General features: G+C 40.6%; 1 protein-coding gene across 4 annotated transcripts in view; it reads right to left on the bottom strand.

The window, feature by feature from the left end:
• Ero1b (endoplasmic reticulum oxidoreductase 1 beta) overlaps window positions 1-8,331 on the bottom strand; it is a 47,356-nt gene extending 39,025 nt beyond the window's left edge. For 2 of the 4 annotated variants that reach the window (XM_046432126.2, XM_058575046.1), the window contains exon 1: window positions 8,066-8,331. In XM_046432126.2, coding sequence (XP_046288082.1) covers window positions 8,066-8,167 — 102 coding nt within the window. In that variant the 5' untranslated portion in view covers window positions 8,168-8,331. The remainder of the gene's footprint in view (window positions 1-8,065) is intronic. The other 2 variants (XM_046432124.2, XM_058575045.1) reach the window with 1 other exon arrangement.
• Between the last annotated feature and the right edge of the window lie 17,960 nt (window positions 8,332-26,291).

Below are 26,291 nucleotides of genomic sequence, written 5' to 3'. Positions count from 1 at the left end.
ATTGTTCCCACTACTTACAAGACTTCAAATTCTAGCCTGATAACAATGGGGTGAGGGAATCAAAATGCAAACCAAAATACTTTCTAGATTTTAAAATATTTTATCTAGTAATCACTATTTCCCTTTCTAATATTTTTTTAGTTGTAGATGGATACATTTATTTGTCTTTATGTGTTGAGGATCAAACCCAGTGCCTCACACATGCTAGGCAAGCACTCTAAAACTGAGCTACAACCCCAGCCCAGTAATCACTATTTCTTATGCATTTTTCTGTTCACTTTGTTCAATTTAGGAGGCTGAGGCAGGAGGATAGCTTGAGCCTAGGAGTTCAGTGGCAGCATAACCATCTCTTAAAAAAAAAAAAAAAGAAAAGAAAAAAACACTGCTTTATGTTTCCCTGTAAAACAATGTATTTAAGAATTTTCCCCCATTTTTGAACTTTAATGTTAATGAAATATGTGAATTCTTCTGTAATGTACTTCTGTTGCTAACATTTTATTTCGACATCTGTCCATAATGATTCGTTTTACAGTAGTACATTCATTTTTCCAGTTAAAAGTATTGTATTATATGAAAATAATCACAATTTATTCATTCTATTATTGATTTATAGAGTAGGCAGAATGACCCTCCCAAAGATATCCATGCCCTAATTTCTGCAGCTTTGTAATGTTATTTCACATTACAAAAGGGACTTTAAAGACATAATTAAGAATCTTGAGATGGGAAGACTATATAGATTATTCAGTACAACAGTTACAAACTTCCTTATAAAAGAAGAGTTAGAGAAGATGCTGCATTGTTGGCTTTGAAGATAGAGGAAGAAGTCACAAACCAAAGATTATAGAAGCCTCTAGAAGACTGGATCCCCCCCCACCAGAGCCTCCAGAAGGAATGCGACCTTGCTGATATCTTGATTTTTAACCCTGTAAAACCATTTTCAGATTTCTAACCCCCAAAAGTAGGAGATAATAAACTTATGTTGTTTTAGGTCAGTAAGTTTGTGTTGATTTTTAGCAACAATAAGAAAATAATACAACATACTTAGGATCTACAAATGCTATACAAATATTTTTGTATATGTATGGTGGTATACACATGCAGGAGTTTGTCCACGTTGTAATGATTAGGAATAGAGTGCAATAAGTACATTTCAGCTGTACTAGGGAATAACAGGCTGATTTCCAAAACAGTTCTAACAATTTATTATGTCACCATCAATGGACTGGGGTTAATGGTAAGCCATATCATAGTATTTGATATTAATCTATTCTTTAATTTTTGCCAATCTAATAATGTGGAATGGTATCTGGTTTATGTTTGTTTGCACTAATGAGGCACTATGTTCATGTTTTAGGAGACATTTGTATTTATTATTGTGTGCAATGTCTATCTTTAGTTCACTTGTCCTTTTCATACTGACCTACTACAAGGAATCAATACAAATTTTTTCCTATTCTCTTAGACCTTCTTCCTCTATCCTATTATGTCTCTGGAGTTCTCTTTAATATTTATTATCCTGTTGTCTCTTGAGATTTCCTTGTGAGTAATTTATTTGCATTTACCTTCCACTTATTCATTTACTTATTCAATAAATTTACTAACAAACTTTGTATCATTCTACATGCTGAGAATATGGTTTTAGAAAAAAACTAAGAATCTCTGCCCTTGAGGAGCTTATATTCTATAAGAGAACTGGAGAAAATAAAGTACAATGTCTGACAGGTAGTAATGAATAGGGGATGGGAACAGGGATTGCAGAATTGGAGCTACTATGATTTTAGACAGCCACATGAAGGAATTTTGGTAAACCCTGAAGGAGGGAAAGGAGCAAGAATGAAAATATATGAAGAAAAAGCATTACAATAAATTATTAGAAATATTAAGTGCAAAGGTACTGAGACAGTAAGCCTGCCCAAAGTTTCTAAGGAACAAGGAGTACCATGCAATTAACTAAAAAGAGAATTAGGAGACCACTATAAGACTTTAGTTTACTGAGCCTAGGGTGTTTGCTCACACCAACCAAGTCTCCAGATCTAAGAGACTGATTAGGTATCCAACAATTCAATTCTGATACTAAATATCCAGAATCAGTGCCAACTCTAATTAGTTAAGGTGCAAGTCCCAAAAGACTGCCCCAACTTCAAACCAATCTCAAACCCTGGGTCACTTGTTCTTCTAACTGACTGACTATAAATCTGGGTCCCAGGATCCCCTTTTTCAGGTCCAGTAATTTGTTAGAATGATTCATAGAACTCAGAAAAGCACTTTAATTACCTTTTAATCAATTTATTATGAAGGAAACAACTCAGAAACAACCAAATGGGAGAGTATTAGTGGGAGATGGTTTGAGCTTCTATGCCCTCTCCTCATCACCCTCCCAGTACGTCAGTGTTTTCATACCCCACAAGTTCATCAACTCTTAACAGCTCCAGAGTTGAATCACTTGTCTTTCTGGTGATCATGCTCATCATGAGGCTAAATATGGGCTTCACCCTAAGTCACCTCATTAGCATAAACTCAGGTATGATTGAAAGGGACTCATTGTGAACAATAAATTATCACTTAATACTTTCATCACTTAGAAAATTCCAAGCATTTTAGGAGCTCTGTGCCAGCAATCAAACAAAAACCAAATGTGTGTTCACAATATACCACACTGAGTGAGGCAGGAAGCTACTGGAGAGTCTTAAGCAAAGGGTAAAAGTAATATGGACTATCAGCTGAGGAAAGAGGGATTTTCTTGTATATACTATGATCAGAGATGGGGACATTTTAGATAAGGGGACATGTCAGATAAAGTGACACTTGAGCAGAAACTAAGATATGAAGAGATGGGTGAACTGTATGAACACATAAGTGTGTTAGGTAGAACAGTACAAATACCATGAAGGAAGAAAACACTTGCGTTGGTCAAATTATACAGTTATACTGTGCACATAAATAATAAACAAACATACTTGCAATGTTTGAAGAACAAGCAGGCCAGGGTTGCTGGAACATGTATAAGGGGAAGGTCGTGGGAAGAGTAAATTTGAGGCGAAAAATCAGCAATTTCTTAATAATCAAGTCTGAGATACTTATTAATCACCCAAGTGGAGATGTTAAAAGAAAAGTTAGATACACAGATGTAGAATTGAGAATACCAATCTGGAGACTTAAATCTGTCAGCAATACTGATGGTATTGTATTTAAATGCAAGAGACTAGATGAAGTGAAGAAGATAAAGAAACAGTACAAGATGTGAACTCTGAAGTTTAAATGACTGGCAGTCAAGGGCAGAGGAGGAACAAGCAAAGGATACAAAGAAAGACTGTTCCATCACACGGGAAGGACACTAGAAAAGTACTGTAAACACCATTGCACTCAGACCAGCCACCAAAAAAATTATTGTGTCCTGAATGTCAAAAGAAGAAAGTATGGGCTGGGGATGTGACTCAAGTAGTAGCGCGCTCAAGTGGTAGCATGCATGAGGCACTGGGTTCGATTCTCAGCACCACATAAAAAGAAAATAAAGATATTGTGTCCACCTAAAACTAAAAAATACATATTATTAAAAAAAAGAAAAAGGTACTCCAAGAAGTGTCAATGAGGAGCTATGAAAAATGCTGTCAAAAGGTAAAGCTGTGGTTTGAAAACTATTGGCCTTAGCAACAAGGACACTGGTAACCTTGATGAGAGCAGTTTCAGAGGAGTGTTAGGGACAAAAGTCTGACTGGAATGGAACAAAGAGAAATAGGAGGAAAAAATACAACGCTTTTCAATTTTTCTTGAAAGAACAAGAAAAATGGGGCAGAAAAGAAGAGTGGATCAAGAAAGAAGATGTAAACAATATTTTTGTTTTTGAGGTACTGGGGATCAAATCCAGGGCCTCCCATATGCTGGGGAAGTGTTCTTCTAATGAGCTACACCCTTATCCCAATAGCTTGTTTTATGATGACAGTAACATTTTATTAGAGAAGTAAAAAACCAATGATTCAAAAGAGAAAGGGAACACTTTTGGAACCATGTCCTTGAAGGGGAAAGATATGGGCCCTAAAATATATGTGGAGGAAATGGTTTTTGACAAGAACTATTCATGATTAGTTCATCCATGGTAACCAATAGGAAATCAAACCTATAGGTAAAGAGCCCTGTAAGTGGATAGATGTGAATTACTCTGTGGAAATTCTCTTTTGATTGCTCCAATTCTGTTCCGCGTGAAGCCGAGAGTAAGAATGGAAGAGAAAGTGATGGGGGAAAAAGAAAGACAGGATGTGGGTAATTCAATAATCATTTCTTCAAGCCAGGTATAGTGGTGAATGCCTGTGATCTTAGCTACTCAGGAGACTGAGGCAGAAGAACTCAAGTTCAAGGACAGGAAACCTAGCAAGACCCTGTCTCAAAAAATAAAAAGGGCTGGGAATGCAGCTCAGTAGAAGAGCACCACTGGGTTCAATTCCCAGTACTGGAAAAAAAAAAAATCATTTCTTCAGATGGGTATAATCAGTTATTTAATCCATCCATTGAAACTTTATTTCTTCACCTATTATTTTTTAATCCTTTTGGTCATTCTTTAAATTTCTTATTCCATTTCTATACTTTCAAGCTTCTCTTTTTTTTTATTTAAACATAGTAATCAAAAATATTCAACTATCTGATAATTTCATTATGTTTCTGTTTCTAATACAGATGCTCCTCAATTTACAACATGAATGCATCCTGGAAATTGAAACTATCAAGTGGAAATGCCTTTGAGACACCTAACTTACAAGACATCACAGCTTAGAAACACAGTACCCTGTATAATATAGGGGGTTACCCTCATGCTCACCAGGGAGCTATAGCCCACTGCCATTGCTCAGCATTGAGAGAGTGACAGCTCACGAAAAGAGTACAGTTTGTGTTGAAAGAATGTTGCTTTCATACCATGTATAACTAAGCATGTTTTGGGTTAAAATACTGTCTAAATATAAAACTGAAAATCATAAAATGATTAAGGGGGACCCATTGCAGGTCAAGAACTGTCTGCACCTGATTCATGGTGCCCTGTTTTCAGATTTTTTTTTTAACTATTATGTTTATTCTTCCTGACATTTTATCTTCAAAAATTCTTTATGACTTGAGTTAAAATTAAATTTCTCCAGAGGGAATGGATATTTGCTTTCCCTGGTAACCTGGGGGATACAAACTTGGAACTGCTATAAATTAAATTTTCTACATGAAACTTTTCCTAGCATAAGTGGTATGAAGTAAGCCTGCAAACTTTGTAAGGACTGGCTTATGCTTACAAATTCTCAAGGGAGTTCCCCCCCCCTTCCTCTAGCAAGTTTCTTTACTTTCCTCTTATGGCAGGATTCATTACTCATCTCTTACGTTAAGGATGTAGCTTTTTGGACAACAAGTTTATGATAGGGTCTCTCATCAGTTTCCTCTCTTTGGGCAGACATAGGTATTATTTCTTACCCAGTCCACCCCATAAAACTGTTACAGCAGAAGTTCAAAGGGTTTGAGAGAATCTCCAGAGTAATGAACTGGTACAGCATGATGGGGGCCCCAAGTGGCTGGCTTTCAATTTGCCTGAGTGATTTGAAGGTTCCTTGAATTCATGCCTCCTCAGAAAGGCCTTCAGGATTTCCAATATCCCCAGATGAAATTACATTTTCTAGAAAGACTGTTCTATCACTTACTTGTATTTGTTTAGCTCACCGTACTATATACTACAAAGCATAGTTACATTTTTTAATTTTTTTGTCAGTTGTTAGATCATTTATTTATTTATTTATATGTGGTGCTGAGACTCAAACCCAATGCCTCACACATGCCAGGCAAGTGAGCTACCGCTGAGCAAAAGCCCCAGTCCCTACATGTTTACATTTATAAGAAAATGGAGCATGAGATACAAATACTTTGTGTGCTCAAAAATTTTTCCTTGCTTTCATTACATTTAAAATATATATCTCCTTAAATGACTATTTCCTTGTGAACAGAGGCATTTTTCAAAAATTCTAATTATTTCCTTCAACTTTACTATTTTTTTACCAATTTAGTATATATAAAGTGGAAGAACTTAGCTCTACTTAGTTCTCTCTCTCTGCTTTTCTATACTACAGGGAAACAAATACACTGAAAAAACTGTAAGCAAAAAGAAGTCTGTATTAGGACTCCAGTTTAACATCATTCAAGTTCTCTGAACTTCAGTTACCACTATGGCCCAACTTCTGAGAGATGTACCAAAAGACACTACATTAGAAAGTACCACTGGAGGGGCTGAGGTTGTAGACCAGCAGTTGCATCCTTGCCTAGGGCGTGCAGGCCCTGGGTTCGATCCTCAGCACCACATAAAAATAAATAAATAAAATAAACGTATTGTGTCCAACTAAAAAATAATTTTTTTAAAAAAAGAAAGTACCACTGGAAATAAAAAATATATCCACTCTATTTGGCATGATATAACTTTGAACATGCACAAATGTTTAACTGTTGAACTATATATATATATATATATTTTTTTTTTTTTGCACTTGGATATAAGGAAATTATAAGTACACGTGAAAGGCTGGGGCTGTAGCTCAGTGGTAGAGCACTTGCCTCGCACATGTGAGGCACTGGGTTCGATCCTCAGCACCACATAAAATAAATATGGTACTGTGCTTTTCTACACCTACAAAAAATAAAATTTTTAAGAAGTACAGGTAAAATTTTAAAATTAATTATACATAATTAGTGGTAGGTGAAGAAACCTAAAAGTTTCTAGTGATTAAGTATACAATATATGCTATGTGAAAATAGAAAATAAGAAATCCCATTTTAGAAAAAGATATAAATGTAAATTCCACTCAATTAGTAATTAGAAAAAATTTTGCCAAAGACACTGTGGAAACTTTACTTTTCATAAATCTGGTAGATAAGTCCAGAATTCCACAATTTCAGTGTTTGCCAAGCCGAGTCCAAGAGATGGTCAAAAAAATAATGGCGCTACAGTTATCTGCAAGGCTTATTTTAAATGCTGCTTTCTGGGTCATTGTCTGGATTCACTTAATCAGAACTCCTGGAAGTAGGGCCAGAGAATCTGCATTTATTTATTTATTTATTTTGGGGGGTAGTGCTGGGGTTTGAACCCAGGGCCTTGTGCATGCTAGGCAAGCATTATACCAACTGAGCTATATCCCCAGCCCTGTCCCTTTTATTTTTATCAAATCATTCTTTTGAAAATTATTCAAACATGCCCCCAAATGTATGGCATTCTGATTAGATTTAGTGCTGGACAACATAAAGCCAAGAAAAAGTAAGAAAAAATTGTTTACGTAGTTACACTCACAGTTACCGTCCATTTTTCTTAGCAACCAGCATTAATTGTTTCACATCTCCCCTCATTATCAGGCCACCTGAGACTGTTTTTTTTCCTCCCTCACAACAACGATGCCACTTTGCAGCAGGTGCAGAGAAGACGGCAGCACCTGGCAGTTTGCTCTAATTATAAATAAAAGACGCCGAGAAGGTCGGCGACCCCTCCAACTTCAGCACTCTGGGAACACCCCCTACCCCAGGACTGGCAGGGCAAGGGCTCCGCGCACGAGCCCAGACCACTGACCCCCGCCCGCGTACTCGGAGCACCTGACAGCGCCACTTCGCGGACCCAGGCACCTGGCAAGGGTAAAGCAGAGTGCTCTCCCGCGCCCGCCTCGGAGGAAGTTGGGGCGCGCTGCCCGCCCACCGCACTCATCCAGGCGAGCGAGGGGTCCGTTGGGCGGGTCGCCGCCTCGGCCCGGGTGGCGCCCGGAGGCCAGTGGGGTGTCCCACTTCCGTGCGCCCTTCTCCACGACGGCCGCGGTTCCATCCAGTCCCAGCTCCGCCGCGCTCCCAGCCGCCGAAACCATCGCCGGGACACCAGCGGGAGCGACTAGGAGGCGTCGCCCCTTCCGCTGCCGACGGCCGCCGCCGAGGGCCGCCCCGCGCTCCGCCGGTGTTCGCGGCCGTTCCCGCACCTGTCGGCTCGCCCCCGCCCCGCTCCCCCTCGCACCTGCGCCCCGGCCTCCGGCTCGCTGCGGGCCGAGGGCCCCGGGCCAGCCCCCGCCCGGCTCACCTGGGCCTCGACGACGCGCGGCAGGAAGCTGAGGGAAACCAGCAGCTGCACCGCGGCCGCCGCCCCCTGCCCGGCGCCTGCCCGGCGGGCCCCCCGACTCATGTTGTCCTCTCCGGCCGCTGCCGGCCGGGCCCGTCGAGGCGAGCTGCCGGGAGACGACCCCCGAGGACGGTGGCGGGCGGCGGAGCGCCTCCAGGGGCGGAGGTCTGCGCGCCGGTCGGAGGCAGGGGACGCTCTCGGGCACCCGGCAGCGGCGACTGAGGTAGGAGCGCCGCGCGCCCCCGCTTCATGCCCCGGCGGCTCCGCCCCCCGCGTCCTCGCCCGCGGCCACGCCCCCAGCGCGCGGCCTTCTGGGAGTTGTGGTCCCGGCGGCCCCCGCGGCGCCGCGCCGCAGTTCGGGAGCTAGTGGGCGGAGGCTGCTTCTCCTCTCGGCCCCGCGGCAGCCAATGAGGCGAGACCACGAGGGCTCCAAAATACCCGCGGGCTGGCAGGGAGCGGGGAGTCTCCTGGGCCGGCCGCGCAGCCCTAGCCTCATCGTCTCCTTCGCTTTCCTATAGCCTCGTGTCTCCTTCGGCTGCCTGGACGCCAGCAGCGTCTTGACGAGATGGATTCAGCATTCAGCACCTCCTCCTTCAGACTCCCCAGTGGGTGTCACCTCCTGCCCGGTCCCACCCCTACGGCTGCGGTGACAAGTGCACACATAATGCAAGTTAAAGCATGAGGACACGCCAAAGTTTACTGGGAAATATGGGAACGAAGATAAACGTACAGGAAGACTTGGAGTGACTTAGACTGAACCTGGATCCCAAATCTGACACATTCTAGTTAGTTATATGGCTTTAATTTCCACCTCAAATATTGTTCTAGGATTTCATAAATGTATATACATAAAGGGCTTAGTATAATGCATAGCACATAGGAAGTGTTCAATAAGTGGTAGCTGCTATTTGCTTATCAACAATTTTGATTTCTACAAAATGAGCAACACATCACTTCATGTAGTGAAGTGAGTCAAATTGTGATAAGTGATCTATCTCAAAATCCTTAATTTAATCCCATCTACAAATTACCACAAATTAAATAACTAAAAACAAATTTATTATCCTGCATTCTGGAAGTCAGAAGTCCAAAATGGATCTGCAGAGCTGTGTTCTCTTTGGAAACTCTAGGAGATGATGATGTTTCCTTGGCTTTTCCAGCTTCTAGAGGCCACCTGCATTCCTTGACTCATGACCTCATATAACAGTCACTACCCCCTTCACTCTGCTTCCACCCTTATATGACTTTCCATCCTAACTCTACTGCCTCCTTCATATAAGAACTCTTGTGATTGCACTAGACCCACCCAGATAATCCAGATAATCTATCTCAAAATCCTTAATTTAATCCCATCTACAAAGTCTCTTTTGCCATATAGGACAACATTCACAGGTTCCAGAGATGAGAACATGGGACATTTATTGGAGGCAGGGCATTAATAAATTTAGCAAACACTTTTCAGAGCACTTTCACATCTTTCATTCCTTAGGACCTGCTATAGAATCTGGGGAGCTTAGTATAAAATGAAAATGTAAGGCCCTTCTTCAAAAAATGTGAAGAATGTTGTGACAGGAAAAGCAGAGTGTTAAACGAAGTGCAGGGCCCTAGTGACTGCCCAAGTCACCTGCTCATGAAGTCAGCTCTGTCAGTGAAATGAAACTAGCAGTCTATCATTAAGGAGTTGTGGTTCCTTAAATAGAGGTGGATTTGGGGGAACCATTAAAAAGAGTGAACAATTTGTCACACTGGAGGAGGCCAATGCTGGATACTATTACTTCAAGAGTTTTCCTCACATGTTACTTGATATGTCTGTAGCTGATGGGCTCTGATGCAAAGGCTTAAAAAGTATCTTGAATAGATGACTGAGATGGTTAAGAAACTTTGTGAATTAACAAAATCACACTAAGCATTTACATTTCCAAGATATCATCAAGTCTGTTGTATTTCTTTGATGACTTTCTAGCTTGGTTAACTTGTGGCTTCCAATGAGGAGGGAAATTATTGATGAATGGTTCTAAATAAAAGTCAAGGTGATGGGGTGGAAATTTAATAACACCAGTCATTTTCTCTCTGATAGCAATCTGAATTGTGATTAATGGACCTGCAGAGTGAGGGCAATCTGTTGTGTTTGAACAACTGTGTTTGTAGATTGTCCTGGTGTGTCAACAACTGACCACGGCAATTTTTTTAAAAACTGGATTTCCATTTGAGACTTAATTAGAGGGGAGTTTTTGCTTGGTGATCATATTTCTGAATTTTACTGAGGGGATTTCTTCCCCTTTTCTTTTGACAAGTAATAGGGATTAAAAGTAATTCAAATCAAAGAACTTGGCTGGCTTATTACTTTTTATAGTCATTCTACCTAAAGTTTTCTTTGTTTTTCTTTAATATTTACTCAGCTGTGATATTCTCAAGTATTTTCACTGAATGGCATTAAAGCTGATAAGTGTGAATCAGTTAAAAGTACTACCATTTCTAAAGGTGTTTACAAGGTGATATATGCAGCTCGTATAAAACCTTTTATACAACAAACATATCATAGAAGTTAATGTATGATTTGGTGGGAGAGGGAAAATCCAAGTTGGGAAAACTAGAATCATAATTCTGTCAATTTCTAATTCCCACCTAACTCGCCTGCCCCCAGGGCCTCAAAGTCCCCCTCTCCCAGCCCCCAGTGCCTATGGATAGCACTGCACAGCCCCATCTGGGCAGGACCTGAGCTCTTCTGACATTCCCGCTCACTTGACAGCGACTTGACTTGGGTCTGGATTCTACTTGACCCTAACAGAATCACCTGCTCTTTGGTTTCCATTTATTACGATTTCTGTTGTTCTATTTAGGGACTTCTGATGCCCTCTCACAGAGTCTCATTCTGCAAGGATCTTTTGCTACTTGAAAAGGACAACCATTCTTCATTTAGAATATTTCATCAAAAACCCAGTGCTTCCTCCGCCCCCCGCCCCCCCATAAAAAGATATATGCTTAGTACATACTGTGCAAGGCACTAGAAGTGCCTCTTATCTGATACCTCTTACAACTGGAATCTTGGTGGAATTCTCCTTTTTTGTGACTGTCCACAGTCACCCTCAGGAGTGGAAGGAACCACCATAGTAAACTACATTCTAGAGAATCATCTCATCCTCCAAGAATGAAAAGGGCCATTTATACCTCTCCTAGTCTCCCACGACTGCAGGGATTCTCTTTCTATTCTATCCCATAAAATCATCAGGTTATTTCTTTTCTTTTCCTTCCTTCCTTCCTTTCTCTCTCTCTTTCTTTCTCTCTTTCTCTCTTTCTTTTTAGTGCTGGGGACTGAACCCAGGGCCCTGCACATGCTAGGCAAGTGTTCTATCAGTGAGCTACACTCCCTCATCTGCCTATTTCTTCGAATATTCTACCTCCTTTTACCAGTCTACAGTTGTACAAGGTTATAAAACAATCAGAAAATACAGAGAAAACATCCAGTTATTTCAGAGAGTTCTTTGCAACTGCTTGAGAGAGTCTGTACCCCAAGTTTCAGGGTTCTGTTGTGGTTTTTTAAAATATTTTTATTAGTTGGTCATGAACCTTTATTTTATTTACTTATTTATATGTGGTGCTGAGAATCAAACCCAGTATCTTGCACATGCTAAATAAGCACTGTACCACTGAGCCACAACCCCAGCCCCCAGGGTTCTGTTTTAAAGATATCTTTAAAATCTGGAATTCCTAGTCTGTGATACTCAAAGCATCCCTGGATTTATCAATGAATTTTATGTTTTGTTTTGTTTTATCATATAGACTAAAACAAAACATCAAATTTATTAGAGTGATTCTTCACTAAACAAAATAATTTACCACAGAGGTCCTCTTATCAAATCCCTTCTTTGTGCTTCTAATAAATTTACTATCTTATTTTTTTTAATGGCTCTAAGATTTTTAAAAACAAAAAGAACATTTTGAAAATCATAAAGTTCTGCTTGTTCACAAACATGTTTACATGAGAACGCTTTTTTTTTTAGAAATGAAATAATTTTTAAAATAGACTTAATCTTTAAAAGTAGTTTTAGGTTCACAGTGAAATTAAGTGGAAAGTACAGAGAGTTCCCATGTACCCCTCCTACACACATGTCAACAGCACTCCCAGAGAGGTCATTTGTTACAGTCAATTAGCCAGCACTGACAAACCATTGTCAACCAAAGTTGGTACTTTACATTAGGGTTCGTTCCTAAGTTGTACATTCTAGGGTTTGGACAGATGTCCAATGGGGTGTTGGTATCCACCATTATGGAATCATTCAGTATAAGTTTACTGCCCTAAAAATCCCCTGTGCTCCATCTATTCATTCTTCTTTTCCTAAAGGAAATCATTTTTAAAGTAAACTTTTGTATATTTAAGTTTATGTCTGTTATCAGCTGGAATTAATTCTAACCACATAGATTTAAACAGAACCAAATATCCAATCCACTACCCTCCAGTGGTCTCTCTTCATTGTATCTTCCCAGTGTGCTTTCAATAGAGAGTTTCAAGAGTAGTTGTATTCAGTTACCTTACTAAACATTAATGGTCAGCAATTCAGTCTTCTGACTAAAATTATGAGCCAGAAGTGTGGGAACTTTAAATCTGGCTGCAACCAGGTACCCCGAGCTAAATCAGAGATAAGAAAACTGTCTTCAGCACTGTGGAGTTAGGGAAGAAAATCGAGATGCCGTGACTACTGGACACACTGTGTCCCCTAGAATTTGTTGACCCTAATGTGATGGTATTTAGAGGTGGGGCTATTAGGAGGCAATGAGATCATGTGGGGAAAACCCTCGAAAACAGGATGTGTGCCTTGTGAAAGGTACTCCAGAGAGTTCCTTCATCCCTGTGCAAGGACACAGGAATAAAACAGTCCACTTTAATCAGTTTTTGCTCATGTCTTTATTGAATGACTGACAGCTGAATGTGCACTGTGCTGTCATTCAGTCTCAGTGAGAGCTGGCACTGCTGTGCCTGCTGTGTGCCAGGTTTTGTGGCAAATGCTTTCCGTGGGTCAGAACAAGCAGGTGTTGAGGCAAGTGCCACTCTTCTGCTATTTCAGAAAGGAGGAAATCGAAGCACAAAAAGAGTTTGTAATTCCCCAAAGCAATAGAGGAAGCAAGAGGAAGGGTGGAATTTGGTACCAGAAGTTTCTGTTCAGGGGTCACAGGTCTATCCACTGACACATGTGGACTTGAGTCTAGCTATCTGCTTCCAACTCACCCAACGACCTGTTCAAGTCTTTCATCTCCCAGCCCTAGTGTCCTTATCTGTAAATGATCATCAAGCTGCCTTTATGTGGAGATTGATGATTGTTATTTGAGCACCTGCTGCTTAGAAGGCCTTTGCTGATAGAGAAATGTCTAACTGACATAAATGGGGTTTTTGTTTTTGGTACTGGGGATTGAACCCAGGGGCACTTAACCACCGAGCCACATCTCTAGGCTTTTTATGTTTTATTTTGAGACAGGGTCTCACTAAGCTGCTTAGGACCTCACTGAATTCTGACGCTGGTCTCCTATTCAAATCTAAACAGATTCTGCCACACCAATTGGAAAGCTTTCAGTTTCCACCATTAAAAGAACAATCCTTTTTCTTTGGGGTCCACTGTTTCTGGAGAGACTCCCTCTCCCCATCCTCTGGGTTATAGGACCTATACCAACATTGCCTTGAACCTGCTTTCCATTCAGGTTTTTTTTTGGGGGGGTACTGGGGATTAAACTCGGGGGCACTTGACCACTGAGCCACGTCCCTGTTAGAGTCTGTAAACAAGTCAAAAATAACACCTGGCATTTTGCCAGGGGAATGTTAGAGTTCATAAACAAGTCTGGATGGTGCCTGGCAAAATGCCAGAGGGAGTGGTTTGAGAAGTAACAAAAGCGAGCTATTAAGTATGGAGATTCCTTATTGGTTGACTGATGTATCTAGTTTATGCTAATAAGATAAGCTGTGTGGAATGTATAAATACTGCTCCTGTCCTGCAATAAACGGCTCCTACTCCTGCTGTATCAACGTACACAAGTTCTTCGTCACCCCCCCAGTTATTTTGCTGCAGCCGGACAGACTGTGGCAGATGGTGGCCCGTACGGGGAGCCCCGGGACACTCGGGGGTAAGTGACGAAAAAAAGCTGCCCATCCATAGATAGGACGGGAGCAATCTGCTCGTCCCTAGGCAGATAGGGCGAGAGGAAAAATGGCCATTTCGAGAAAATGGAGAAGATTGATACAGTATGTTTGTGTCTTGTTTTGTCTCAGTGTATTGTATTGTCTTTGTGATGAAAATATGGAAGGGGTGAGAAGTAAATTACTAAGGGAAGAAGGCACCCCAGTGGAACCAAGAATAGTTAGGGCATGTGTTGATAAGAGCCCAGGAACTCTAGTCAGAAAGAAAAAGAAAGTTCAGAAGAAGAAGGATTATCAGGAAAAAAGTTGCAGCAAAAGGCTATTACTAAATACTTTTCGTTACCGGAGGGTGCGTGAAGCGGAGAGGCGGCTGCCGAGTGTGCAAGCCGGTCACAGCGCAGCAAGGATTTTCCAAGAGGCGGCAACAACTGGCCCTTCCCCGCCTCCTGGCTGGGGAACTGGCTCTTCCACTGCCGTGAGCCCAAATCTAGACCTGACCTGGAGGCACAGTCTCACAGGCTCTTGCTCCCTGTGCCCAGTAGCAGTTTGAGTGCGGGACACTCCCCAGGGCCATCTGGGGCTGCCCAGGCACTACAGCCAGCAGAAGACGCTACTGGTGTCCCTGATGTTTGGTCATTTTCAATGCCAATAACTAAGCTACAATGGTTCTCCCACACCTGGAAGCTAATGAGTAATGAGCACTATTAATGCTTATTTCAAATGCAAAAAAACCTTGATATAATGTACTAAATTGTTCAGAAGGTTGTTTTCTTAGTAGAATGCTACAGGATTTTCTTTAGCCATCCGGAGTTCCTGCCTTCGTCCCAGTGCCGGTAAAGACCAAGGTGGAAAAATTTCCAGTGTTGCTGAAAACCGGATGAAACTTCGGCTGAAAAACGGACGAGACTTCGGAGCTGTTGCTGTTTCTGCTGCTACAGCTTAGGCTAGCTGCCTGCAGAACTTACCTGGACTGTGATTTAAGCAAGCTGCCTGCAGAACTTACCTGGACTGTGAGTTAATCTATTGAGACATTGCTTTACCTGGACTGAGACAACAAACTGTAATGTACAACAAATTGTTACTCGGTATCTTTGCTAACAGTGTCATTGCTGGTATAATTTTTCCAAGGGCTTCTTGCATGGAGCCATCAAGTGGCTTGGTATTGTGGCATTTTGTATCCTCCCTTTCTGCTTGTAGCAGATTATTTATGGTGTTTGTGTAAAAACCACTATGGTTGTTATTTAAATTAAACAAAAGGGGGAAATGTTAGAGTCTGTAAACAAGTCAAAAATAACACCTGGCATTTTGCCAGGGGAATGTTAGAGTTCATAAACAAGTCTGGATGGTGCCTGGCAAAATGCCAGAGGGAGTGGTTTGAGAAGTAACAAAAGCGAGCTATTAAGTGTGGAGATTCCTTATTGGTTGACTGATGTATCTAGTTTATGCTAATAAGATAAGCTGTGTGGAATGTATAAATACTGCTCCTGTCCTGCAATAAACGGCTCCTACTCCTGCTGTATCAACGTACACAAGTTCTTCGTCACCCCCCCAGTTATTTTGCTGCAGCCGGACAGACTGCGGCACGTCCCCAGCCCTATTTTGTATTTCATTTATAGACAGGGTCTCACTGAGTAGCTTAGCACCTAGCTTTTGCTGAGGCTCTCTTTGAACTCATGATCCTCCTGCCTCAGCCTCCGAAGCCACTGGGATTACAGGTATGTGCCACCACACCCGGCTCCACTCTGTTTTAATAACTTAGAAGGCTCTTTGCCTAGAATGATCTCCATAAATTACCCTAATATACTCTATTCAAATGCAACCAGGATTTGCAGCAAAACTTGCTCATACACAAATCACTTGTATTAGATAAATAAACCTAACATCATTATAGAAATTTGGGGAGTAGGGTAAAAAGATCAGAATACTAATACTATCTTTGGTATTAGACAAACTGAAATTCAAATTCCAGTACTATTTCCTTTTTTTTTTTCTTAGTAGTGGGACTTTGGACAAGCCAAGTAGCTTCTCTGAGCCTCACTATTGAAGCAAGTTGGGGAGTAAAAATTTGAAGGCTAGAGATGGGGCTCAGTGGTTAAGTGCCCCTGGGCTCAATCCCCAGTACCAAAAACAAAAACCCCATTTATATCAGTTAGATATTTCTCTATCAGCAAAGGCCTTCTAAGTAGCAGGTGCTCAAATAATAGTCATCAATCTCCACATAAAGGCAGCTTGATGATGAAAGTTTCCTCAACTTTCCAAAATAATATTTCCCCATAAGAGCTAACAACCAATGTATTAATCATAATACACAACCTACTTCATAGGTAGGTATTTTTTATCCCCATTTTACAGTTCAATTTGCCTAAGTTCAGACTGTCTTGAAGCCAAAGGGGGAGTAAAAATTTGACCAGAGCTGGGCACAGTGGCGTATGCTGGTAATCCCAGCATCTCAGAAGGTTGAGGCAAGAGGATCGTGAGTTCAAAGCCAGTCTCAGCAAAAGCAAAGTGTTCAGCAACTCAGTGAGACCCTGTCTCTAAATAAAATACAAAACAGGGCTAGGGATGTGGCTCAGTGGTCAAGTGTCCCTGAGTTCAATCCCCAGCATTCCCCCCCCCAAAAAAAAAATTGACCAGAGCTCATGTTCCTAATCACTACAGAACCATGATGGACTTAATAGTGGAAGATTAGATTCTAGTGGTGCTCCTGACCCCTGCCCCAGCAGTCATACTCCAGGCTCCCAGGGATTTGTCAGTGAAGAGGCCAAGTACTAATCAATATGTAGAGGAAAGAAGAGCAAATATCTCATGATTCTTCTGCTCTTACAGCTATGGCAGAAATAATGGCAACAGCCCATGATTTTATTCAACTTAGGAGATTAACTTGTGACTTTGGGGCATGGAGACAGATTCTGCTTATTCTAAAACTGTTAAAAGAATTGAACATTGGCTTTGAACTCCATTTTCAGGGAGGGAGCTGGCCTTGTTCACAGAAAGCTTTGTGCAAAGCTTAATTGTGGATATCCACAAAGACCAGAGGCAAGAATTCCTTGCACCATTGGCTATGGGTTTGCCTGAGAAGAGAGCAACTTTTGTCCTCAAGATTCTTCAACTTCCTGTGGGAAATGTTCTGTTCTTATGGTTTGAAACTGATGGTCTAAGACCTCACATGGCTCACAGAACTATCTTGTTTGGCTTGCACAGATTTTTTTAAAAGTTGAGTTAGTTACTGACATTTAGCAATAAGGACAGTTCAGATTTATATCCAAAGCACTAGCCCAGCAGATGCTGCTGCCATGAGAATGGGCATGTGCGCCACCTCCCCATTACCCCCTCCACCCCCGCAGACCATTTCACTAATGTCTTTACACCCTCGCTCCTCATAGCTACTGAAGCGGCCATCTCTGTTCCGGCCTCTCCTGCTTCTGCCTGACGTCAGTCCTTGGCACCAGATGCCTAGCAACTTTCTGCATGAAGGCTGTTCATGGCATTCACTCAATTAGAGACCTCATCCAGGTGTAAAGGGAAACAACTTCACCTTGCTTAAGTGCAAACATCTCCCTGGAGGCCATTAAGGAAATGGTATGAGTGAGATTTAGGTACCCAGAAGAACTGTTTGGTCAAGTGGCCTTTTGGCAGGACTTGCTTGATGATAAATCATCTTCACAGCAGAAAATGTATACATTTTAAGGTTTTGGTTTAAGTTTTTCATTTCACAAATGACCCTTTGGAGAAATGAATAAGTTAAGATGCCAGAATTGTATAGGTAATATGCCCCAAATGTCACACCTGTAGAAAGCTATAACATCGATCAACTTTTGCTCTTATTAAGGGAATGTTTCTTGAAAATTCACGAAATCGTATGAACATAGTTTCCCGCCCCCCAGATGGGGGTCTCATTCAGGAATGCCTTGAACTCCTGGGCTCAAGAGACCTCCTGCCTCAGCCTCCCAAATGCTTGGGAACAGAGAATGTTCTTCATGAGAAAGTTTTCAAATTCCAAACTGGGATATGTGGTCTTAGATATTTCCTTAATTTAATATTTTCTAAGAGAATATCTTACTCTGAAGTACTTTGAGTTGTACTTCACAACTCATTTCTGACAACAGTTAAACCACACTCAATCAAGATATGTGGAAAATCCATAGTTATAGTCCCATATATAGTGAAAACCCATTCATATTTAAGTGGTTATGAACCAAAATAGCAGCATCATCAACACCGTAATTAAGATTATTTCCTCTTCCATAAGTAATCAGTAATTATAGGTTTATGTTATATTTGGCATCTCTTGGAGCTTGTATTGTACCACATAAAAAGCAACATGACTTATCATTTCCCAACTAGGAATGAGAAAATGTTGCTGATAAACAGGTGCGCCATCCAAAGAGAACAAGAAGTGCACATTGTCGTTTGAAGTCTTGTTTTTGCAGTCCTAGTCCTGGTAGAATCATATTTATGACACACATTACTTTGTCTTTTAAAATACTTACAATAAGACAACTCATGGTCTTTGTTTACCTCTATTTTTCACAAAATACTATAACCACAGTACATCAGAAGGGAAGAAAGGGAGGTAGAGAGGAAGTGAAGAAAGGAAGGAAAGAGAGAAGGAGGGCAGGCAGGCAAGCCATCTACTTAGTGCATTTTAGAAAATACCAAAGCTCTCTGCCACTCAACATCAGTAGGCTTTGGCAGCCTCTGAAATTGTAGCTGTTGGTGACAACGAAATTTGCACCCTCTCTTACGTTGGCATCACTTCAATTCATAATACCACTTGTCCAGAAGTCCATCTGGGGTGCACTCTTAGTCACCTCTAATTTTACATTCTTTCAAACCCTATTCCAATAAGCAAAGAAAAGCTATAGCTTTTTATTTCCTATTTCTCCACTAACTAATCCATTACTGTTTCTAGTATTTCCTACCCTATTGACACCAGCGGTCTCCAAACATTTTTTGAATAGTTTTCTTGAGATAAAATTTATATACCATACAATTCACCCATTGAAATGTGCAGTTCAGTGGTTTCTGGCATATTCACAGAGTTGTAAAAGTATCACCACAACCCATTTTAGAACATTTCCATCACTTCCCAAAGAAACCCTCTACTCATTGGCATTCATGCGCCATTTCCTAGGACTCCCTCAGCCTCAGGCAGTCACTAATCTTCTTGTGTCTCTTTCCTTGACATATCATCTCAATGGAGATGGAATCACATAATACGAAGCCTTTGAGGCCAACTTCTTTCATTTAGCTAATACTTTCAAGATTCATTCGTGTTGTAGCATGTATCAGCCCTTCACTCCTTTTTACTGCCCAATAATATTCCATTGTAGTATATACCACATTTAATAATCTAATGATACCAAGTGCCGCAGTCTGGCTGGGCACAATCAGGAGCCACTTGTCAAAAGAAACTAACTTTATTTTTAGAACCACACACGCCAAACAAAACAGCCTCTCAGGAAAAACCCTCAGAGCCTCAACTGCCACCACCGGCTTTCCACAAGCCTCTCTCTCCCACACAAGCTTCTCTCCACCTCCCACAATCCTCCTGCTCTTGAGGCCGATTGGCTGGGTCACGTGGGCGGAGCCAAAAAAGTCCCCCAATGAGCAGCTCCGTGGTCTGAAAGGGCAGGGAAACAGCCCAATGAGCATCACCGCAGAGGAGCCAATCAGCTAGATGTTGCTGGGGCCGAGGAGCCAATCAGCTAGATGTTGCTGGGGCCGCTGTGAGCCAATCATCAGCTGGCAGTCTGAAAGTTTGCTGGGGCCCCTTCGGCTGTGGCTCTCAACATCTCCCCCTCTCTGTTTAAACAACAAGCATGTGGCTTAGGGACCGTGTCTGTTAGGCAGTCCAATTCAACATATGGTCCTTACCCGTCATCAGATGAACTGACCTCTAGGCGTCAGCCTCCTGTCTTAGGTTGGTACCACTGCAATTGGATCATACCCGTCACTGACTACCGGTCCAGCATACAGCTATACTTGTGGATAGGCCTTTGCACCAGTGGGGGGTGAGGTTCTTTGCCTCACCTCTGTTGGCCCCCAAATTTTAGACCATCACTAGTAGAGGAGGATGCAAAATGCCGTGACATTAAGCCAATTGAGGGCTCCTTTGAAAAATTGTACCACCGGTGACATCATCAGCAAAAATACCCCAACACTACCACAAGTCGCTGCACCAACAGATAGTTCACAATGCATACAGGTGAGCTCACAATGTGTCCAGGCAAGTTCTGCAAGCAGTTCAGTGATGGCTATTGTAGAAGCTGTAGATTGGTTTTATCTTTGACTTCACCAGCACTGGGATGAAGATAGGAATTCTGGCAATAATGGCTAAAGAAAAAATTATGTAACATTCCAGAAGGCACTAAAAGAAAACAATTTTCTTAACAATTTACATTGTCTTCACCGGCACTAAAAGAAAACAATTTTCTTAACAATTTACATTATCTTTAAGAGAATTATTAAATATAATGAAAAGGAAAGGTGAAAGTAAACAAACAGATCTGTTAACCTTCTTTTTTGTTTACATATTAAAACAATCCTCAACAGTTGTTTACCCAATTTAAATTAAACCATATAAATCACGTGAAAAAAAATATTTGGATCCATTTTATCATGAGCGCTCATCATATATGATATATGGACATACATACATTCAAACATATAACACAAAACACAAGTGTGCACACATAATATAATACATACAACACATAACATTATAGTAAAGGCCTTATAACTTTTTACAGGTGAAATCTCCATTGCAATGTTTAAAAACTCTATAGTCAAAAAATAGAACTGATCAGCAAAACATTAACCTAGGTCTGTATGAGCTCAAAAAACAAAATAGAACTTCATGATATGGCAAAGGGCAATAATAAAATAGATATTGAAAAAAGCATCCTGGTTCTGTTGCAGATGTAAGAATAGCCAAACTGGAGTTTTGGATATCAGTTGTTATGGATTTGAGCCAAATCATCTTCTTTTTGGTCTGTAGAAATCGCTTTAGTTAATCTTTCTGGAATCCAAATTGGCTGCTGTTCTCCCTGTGGAAACACATAAACAGACCCCCGACTCCAGACAATCACTGGGTCAGGACCTTGGTTAATCTCTCTGGAATCCAAATCGGCTGCTGTTCTCCCTGTGGAAACACACAAACAGACCCCCGACTCCAGAAAATTACTGGGTCAGGACCTTTCCATTGTCCTGTTAGAATATCCTTCCAAAGTACCTTGGGCTTATGTACATTTTTTGGACACATATGCCTTTCCGCAGCACTAAGTCCTGATGAATCCAAATTTAAAAAGTTTAGAGTAAAAAGGGTTATTTAAAGTTTATCTTTGGGGAATATATACCCCTTCCCAATTCCTTCTTTTTGCTTTAATAAGTACATTTTAATAGTTTGATGAGCTCTTTCAACTATGCCTTGTCCCTGTGGATTGTATGGGATTCCTGTTATATGAGTAATGCCAAATGTTGAGCAAAATTGTTTAAAAGAGGTAGAAGTATAACCAGGGGCATTATCTGTTTTTAACTGTTTTGGAATACCCACAGTGGCAAAATTTTGTAAGCAATGAGCTATAACATCTTTAGTTTTTTCTCTGGCATGAAGGGAGCCCATCAAAAATCCAGAAGAAGTATCAACGGTAACATGCAAATATTTTGATTTTCCAAATTCTGGCAAGTGTGTGACGTCCATCTGCCAAATATGGTTAGGTATCAATCCTCTAGGATTGACTCCAAGATTAACTTGTGGTAAAAAGGTCACACAATTTTGACATTGTTTTATTATTTGTCTAGCTTGTTCCTTAGTTATTTTAAAACGCTTTTGTAAAGTATTAGCATTGACATGGAACTTTTTATGAAAATTTATGGCTTCTTCTAGTGTAGAGAAAATATGTATGTCATGTGTAGTTTTATCTGCTAAATCATTGCCCAAACTAAGGGCTCCAGGCAATCCTGTATGTGCCCTGATATGTCCTATAAAGAATGGATCTTTTCTGTCCCAGATTAGACTTTGTATAGTGGAAAGCAAAGAGAAAACAGTAGAAGAAGGGGAAATCCTACCAGCATCTTCAAGAGATACTATAGCATTGACTACATACTGACTATCAGAAAATAAATTAAATACAGAATCTTTAAACATCACAAAAGCTTGTAAAACTGCATTAAGCTCTACCTTTTGAGCTGATTGTTTGGGTACTAAAAATGTAAAAGTTTGATCAGGGGTAACTACTGCTGCTGTACCATTATTTGACCCATCAGTGAATATATTTGGAGCATTCATGATAGGTGTTTTTCTTGTCATTTTTGGAAAAATTACAGGATGCAATGACCAAAAAGACAATAAAGGATTAGATGGTAAGTGGTTATCAAATGAAACATTAGATTTACACATGATTATTGCCCAAGTATTTAACTCATTAGCTAACTCATCAATTTGATTCATAGTATATGGAGTAATAATTTTATTGGGAGAAATTCCAAACACTCCCTTGGCTGCTTTTATTCCTTTGAGTATTAATTGTCCTACAGCCTCAGGATACCTAGTAAGAATAGTGTTAGGAGAATAAGATAAATGTATCCATAATAATGGACCTTCTTGCCAAAATACTCCTGTAGGAATATTTTTTGTTGGTAGTACAATAAATAATAAAGGCAAACTTATATCAATTCTATCCAAATGCATATTTTCCATATATGTTTCAATGATTTTTAATGCCTTTCTTGCTTCAGGCGTTAACATTCGGGGTGAATTTGGATCTGATGGACCTTTTAGGATATCAAATAAAGGTCCCAACTCTCCTGTTGGTATACCTAAATAAGGCCTTATCCAATTTATGTCTCCTAATAACTTTTGAAAGTCATTAAGTGATTTGAGTTGATCTACTCGTATTTGAATTTTTGGTGGACGGACCATGGTTGAGGATAATAGAACTCCTAAATAATTAACTGGAAAATTTAATTGTACTTTATCTATTGCTATCTCTAGATTATAATTTTTTAATAAGTTTGTAAGTGTGGCATAACATTCTAGCAATGTGTTTTTATCTTTGTGTGCTAATAATACATCATCCATATAGTGAAATATTTGTAGTTCAGGATTTTGATTTCTAAGTGGCTGGATTACTTTGTTAATATAAATTTGACACATAGTTGGGCTGTTAGCCATCCCTTGAGGGAGTACTTTCCATTCATATCTCTGATCAGGACCTTCATGATTCAGTGCAGGGATAGTAAATGCAAAACGTGGACTATCCTCAGGATGAATTGGAATTGAAAAAAAACAATCTTTAATATCTATAACTAAAACATACCAGGTTTTTGGCAAAGCAGACAACTGAGGAATCCCTGATTGAGCAGGTCCCATAATAACCATCTCATTATTAATGGCTCTTAAATCTTGCAATAATCTCCATTTACCAGATTTCTTTTTGATGACAAAAATGGGAGTATTATGGGGAGATACAGAAGGTTGTATATGTCCTTCTGCTAATTGTTGTTTGACCAGGTCATGGGCTGCTTGTATCTTTTCTTTAGTCAGGGGCCACTGAGGAACCCATACTGGTCTTTCTGATTTCCAAGTAGTTTTTATTGTCTCAGTGGCCCTTTCTGAAAATCCAACCCATGTCTGTCTGTTCCTTGATCTATTTGTATTGGTGCTGCTATACCTTGTTCTTGTTTTTCTAATCTTTTTCCTTTCCTAAAACCTTGTCTAGTCATAATAGTGGGTGCATTTTGGTTGATGTTATTTGTTAATGTCAAACTTAATTGATCTAGGACATCTCGTCCCCATAAATTTATAGGAAGATGATCCAATACATATGGCTGTATAGTTCCTTCACATCCTTCAGGATCCTTCCAATCTAATACCATTGCACTTCTATGGGGATTAGTTGCCACTCCTAGGCCTCGAAGCGTTTGAGTGTCTTGTTGTAATGGCCAATGTTTTGGCCATTCTTGACGAGAGATGATGCTAAGGTCTGCACCTGTATCCAGTAGTCCATTAAATTCATGTCCTTGAATATTTAGTTTTAGCATGGGGTGAGAATCTAAATTTAAAGAAAGCATAGCCCAATCTACACCTGTGGAGCCTAATCCCTTGGAACCTCTTTCTACAGTACGACTGGAAAATTTATCATGTAGGCTGGGTATTATTAGTAACTGTGCTATTCTATCTCCTGGTGAAATTACTGATATACCCTTTGGAGAACTGGCTATAATTTTTATTTCACCTTCATAATCGGGATCAATTACCCCAGGACTTATCATAAGTCCTTTTAGAGTAGAAGAGCTGCGTCCCAATAATAAGCCTACTGTTCCTTTGGGAAGAGGTCCTTTCACCCCTGTGGGAATGATTTGAACTCCCATCTCTGGAGTTAGTACTGCTCTGGCGGAGGCACAGATGTCCAACCCTGCGCTCCCTCTGGTTTGTCTGATGAGGGATCTGATGGACAATGTGTCCTGGGCACTACCCTGATGGGGTTGCTGGGTTCCTCCAGTGCTCCGTATATTTGTGGTTTTGGGCCCCGGAGCATTGGGCCCCCCTGTCCATTTTTTGGCAATGGAGCCCGATGCCTTTCTCCACAATATCATGGATAAACACCTGGTCCTTGTTCGTTTTTTGATAATGGAGTACCCTCTATGGTGGTTTGAGAACGGCATTCATTAGCCCAATGTCTCCCTCTACGGCATCGTGGGCAAATACCTGGTATTCTACTCCTTTGATACCTAGTTTTGTTAAACCCTCCTCCAATGGGGCAATTCCTTTTAAAATGTCCTGTTTGTTCACAATTGTAGCATGTTCTTGGCCTGGCATCTAAAGCCTGTTTTACTGCAGCTGCCACAATTTGCCCTTGTTCATTAATGTCTCTGGCATCTAAAGCCTGTTTTACTGCAGCTGCCACGACTTGCTCTTGTTCATTAATGTCTCTACATAATTTAATATATGTGTTTAAATCTTCATGTTTCCATGGTCTAATGATATCTCTGCACCAACGATTCGCTTGCTCATAAGCCAGGTGTTTTAGTAATGGCATTGCTTGTTCTGTATTCCCAAAAACTCTGGTAGCTGTTTGAATAAGCCTATCTACAAATTCAGCATAAGGTTCATTAGCTCCTTGTATTACCTTAGATAATTGACCTTGTAAACCTCCATGTCCTTGTAAAGTCTTCCATGCCTTAATTGCATCTGCAGCAATTTGTGCGTATACGCCAGGATCATATGCAATTTGTTGCTGCTGATCCTCATAAGGTCCCTTTCCTAACAACATATCTAGATTTCTCTGAGGATAACCAGCTGCTGCATTTCGCCTAGCCGTCTTCTTGCAAAATTCCTCATTGGCAACCTTCCATAACAGGTATTGTCCTCCATTTAGCACAGCTTTACACATATTAGCCCAATCTGCTGGCGTCATGTTCAAGTTGTTAATGGATTCGACCATGCTTACAGTGAAGGGTGCTTGAGGACCATAGGTTGTTACAGCCTCTTTTAGCTGCTTCACTGTTTTGAAATTTAAAACTTGGTAAAATCGCTGCCCTCCTGCCTCAAATACAGGGCATGTTAATATTGGAGATGTTGAGAGCCACAGCCGAAGGGGCCCCAGCAAACTTCCAGCTGCCAGCAACCAAGTATTTCAGTGACATGGAGCTATGAGAAATCTTCTGTATGTTTGACAGGGAAAGTAAATTCTAACAGCTATTATGAGTGGAATTGGCAACACCTAGTATAGTTTAAGTGTTAATACCTTAGGGCACAGAAAAAATGCTCTTAGGCATGGAAAGTCTTGCACAGGTGCACAATGCTCAGAAGCAAGTTTATAATTGCAGAAAAGTGGAACCCTTCTTACTGCTCATGGAGAAGAGAATGGATCAATCATGGTACGTTCATTCAGTGAAATACTTCCTAACCAACCACAGACATGGATGAGACCTTGAACATAGTGCTTAACAGAAAAATTAGCTTTTCAGAAGAACATCAACAATGTAACATTATATAAATAAATTTTAAAATCTAACAATACTTTATATCATTTGTCATTATGTACATGTGGAGTAGAG

The sequence above is a fragment of the Marmota monax genome, unplaced genomic scaffold (genome assembly GCF_021218885.2).
Source record: "Marmota monax isolate L192 unplaced genomic scaffold, Marmota_monax_Labrador192_F-V1.1 WCK01_AAM20220418_F8-fsc00071, whole genome shotgun sequence".
In the NCBI taxonomy this organism is placed as follows: domain Eukaryota; kingdom Metazoa; phylum Chordata; class Mammalia; order Rodentia; family Sciuridae; genus Marmota; species Marmota monax.
Note: the sequence above shows the minus strand (reverse complement) of the source record. Positions and strands in the feature narration are given on the sequence as shown.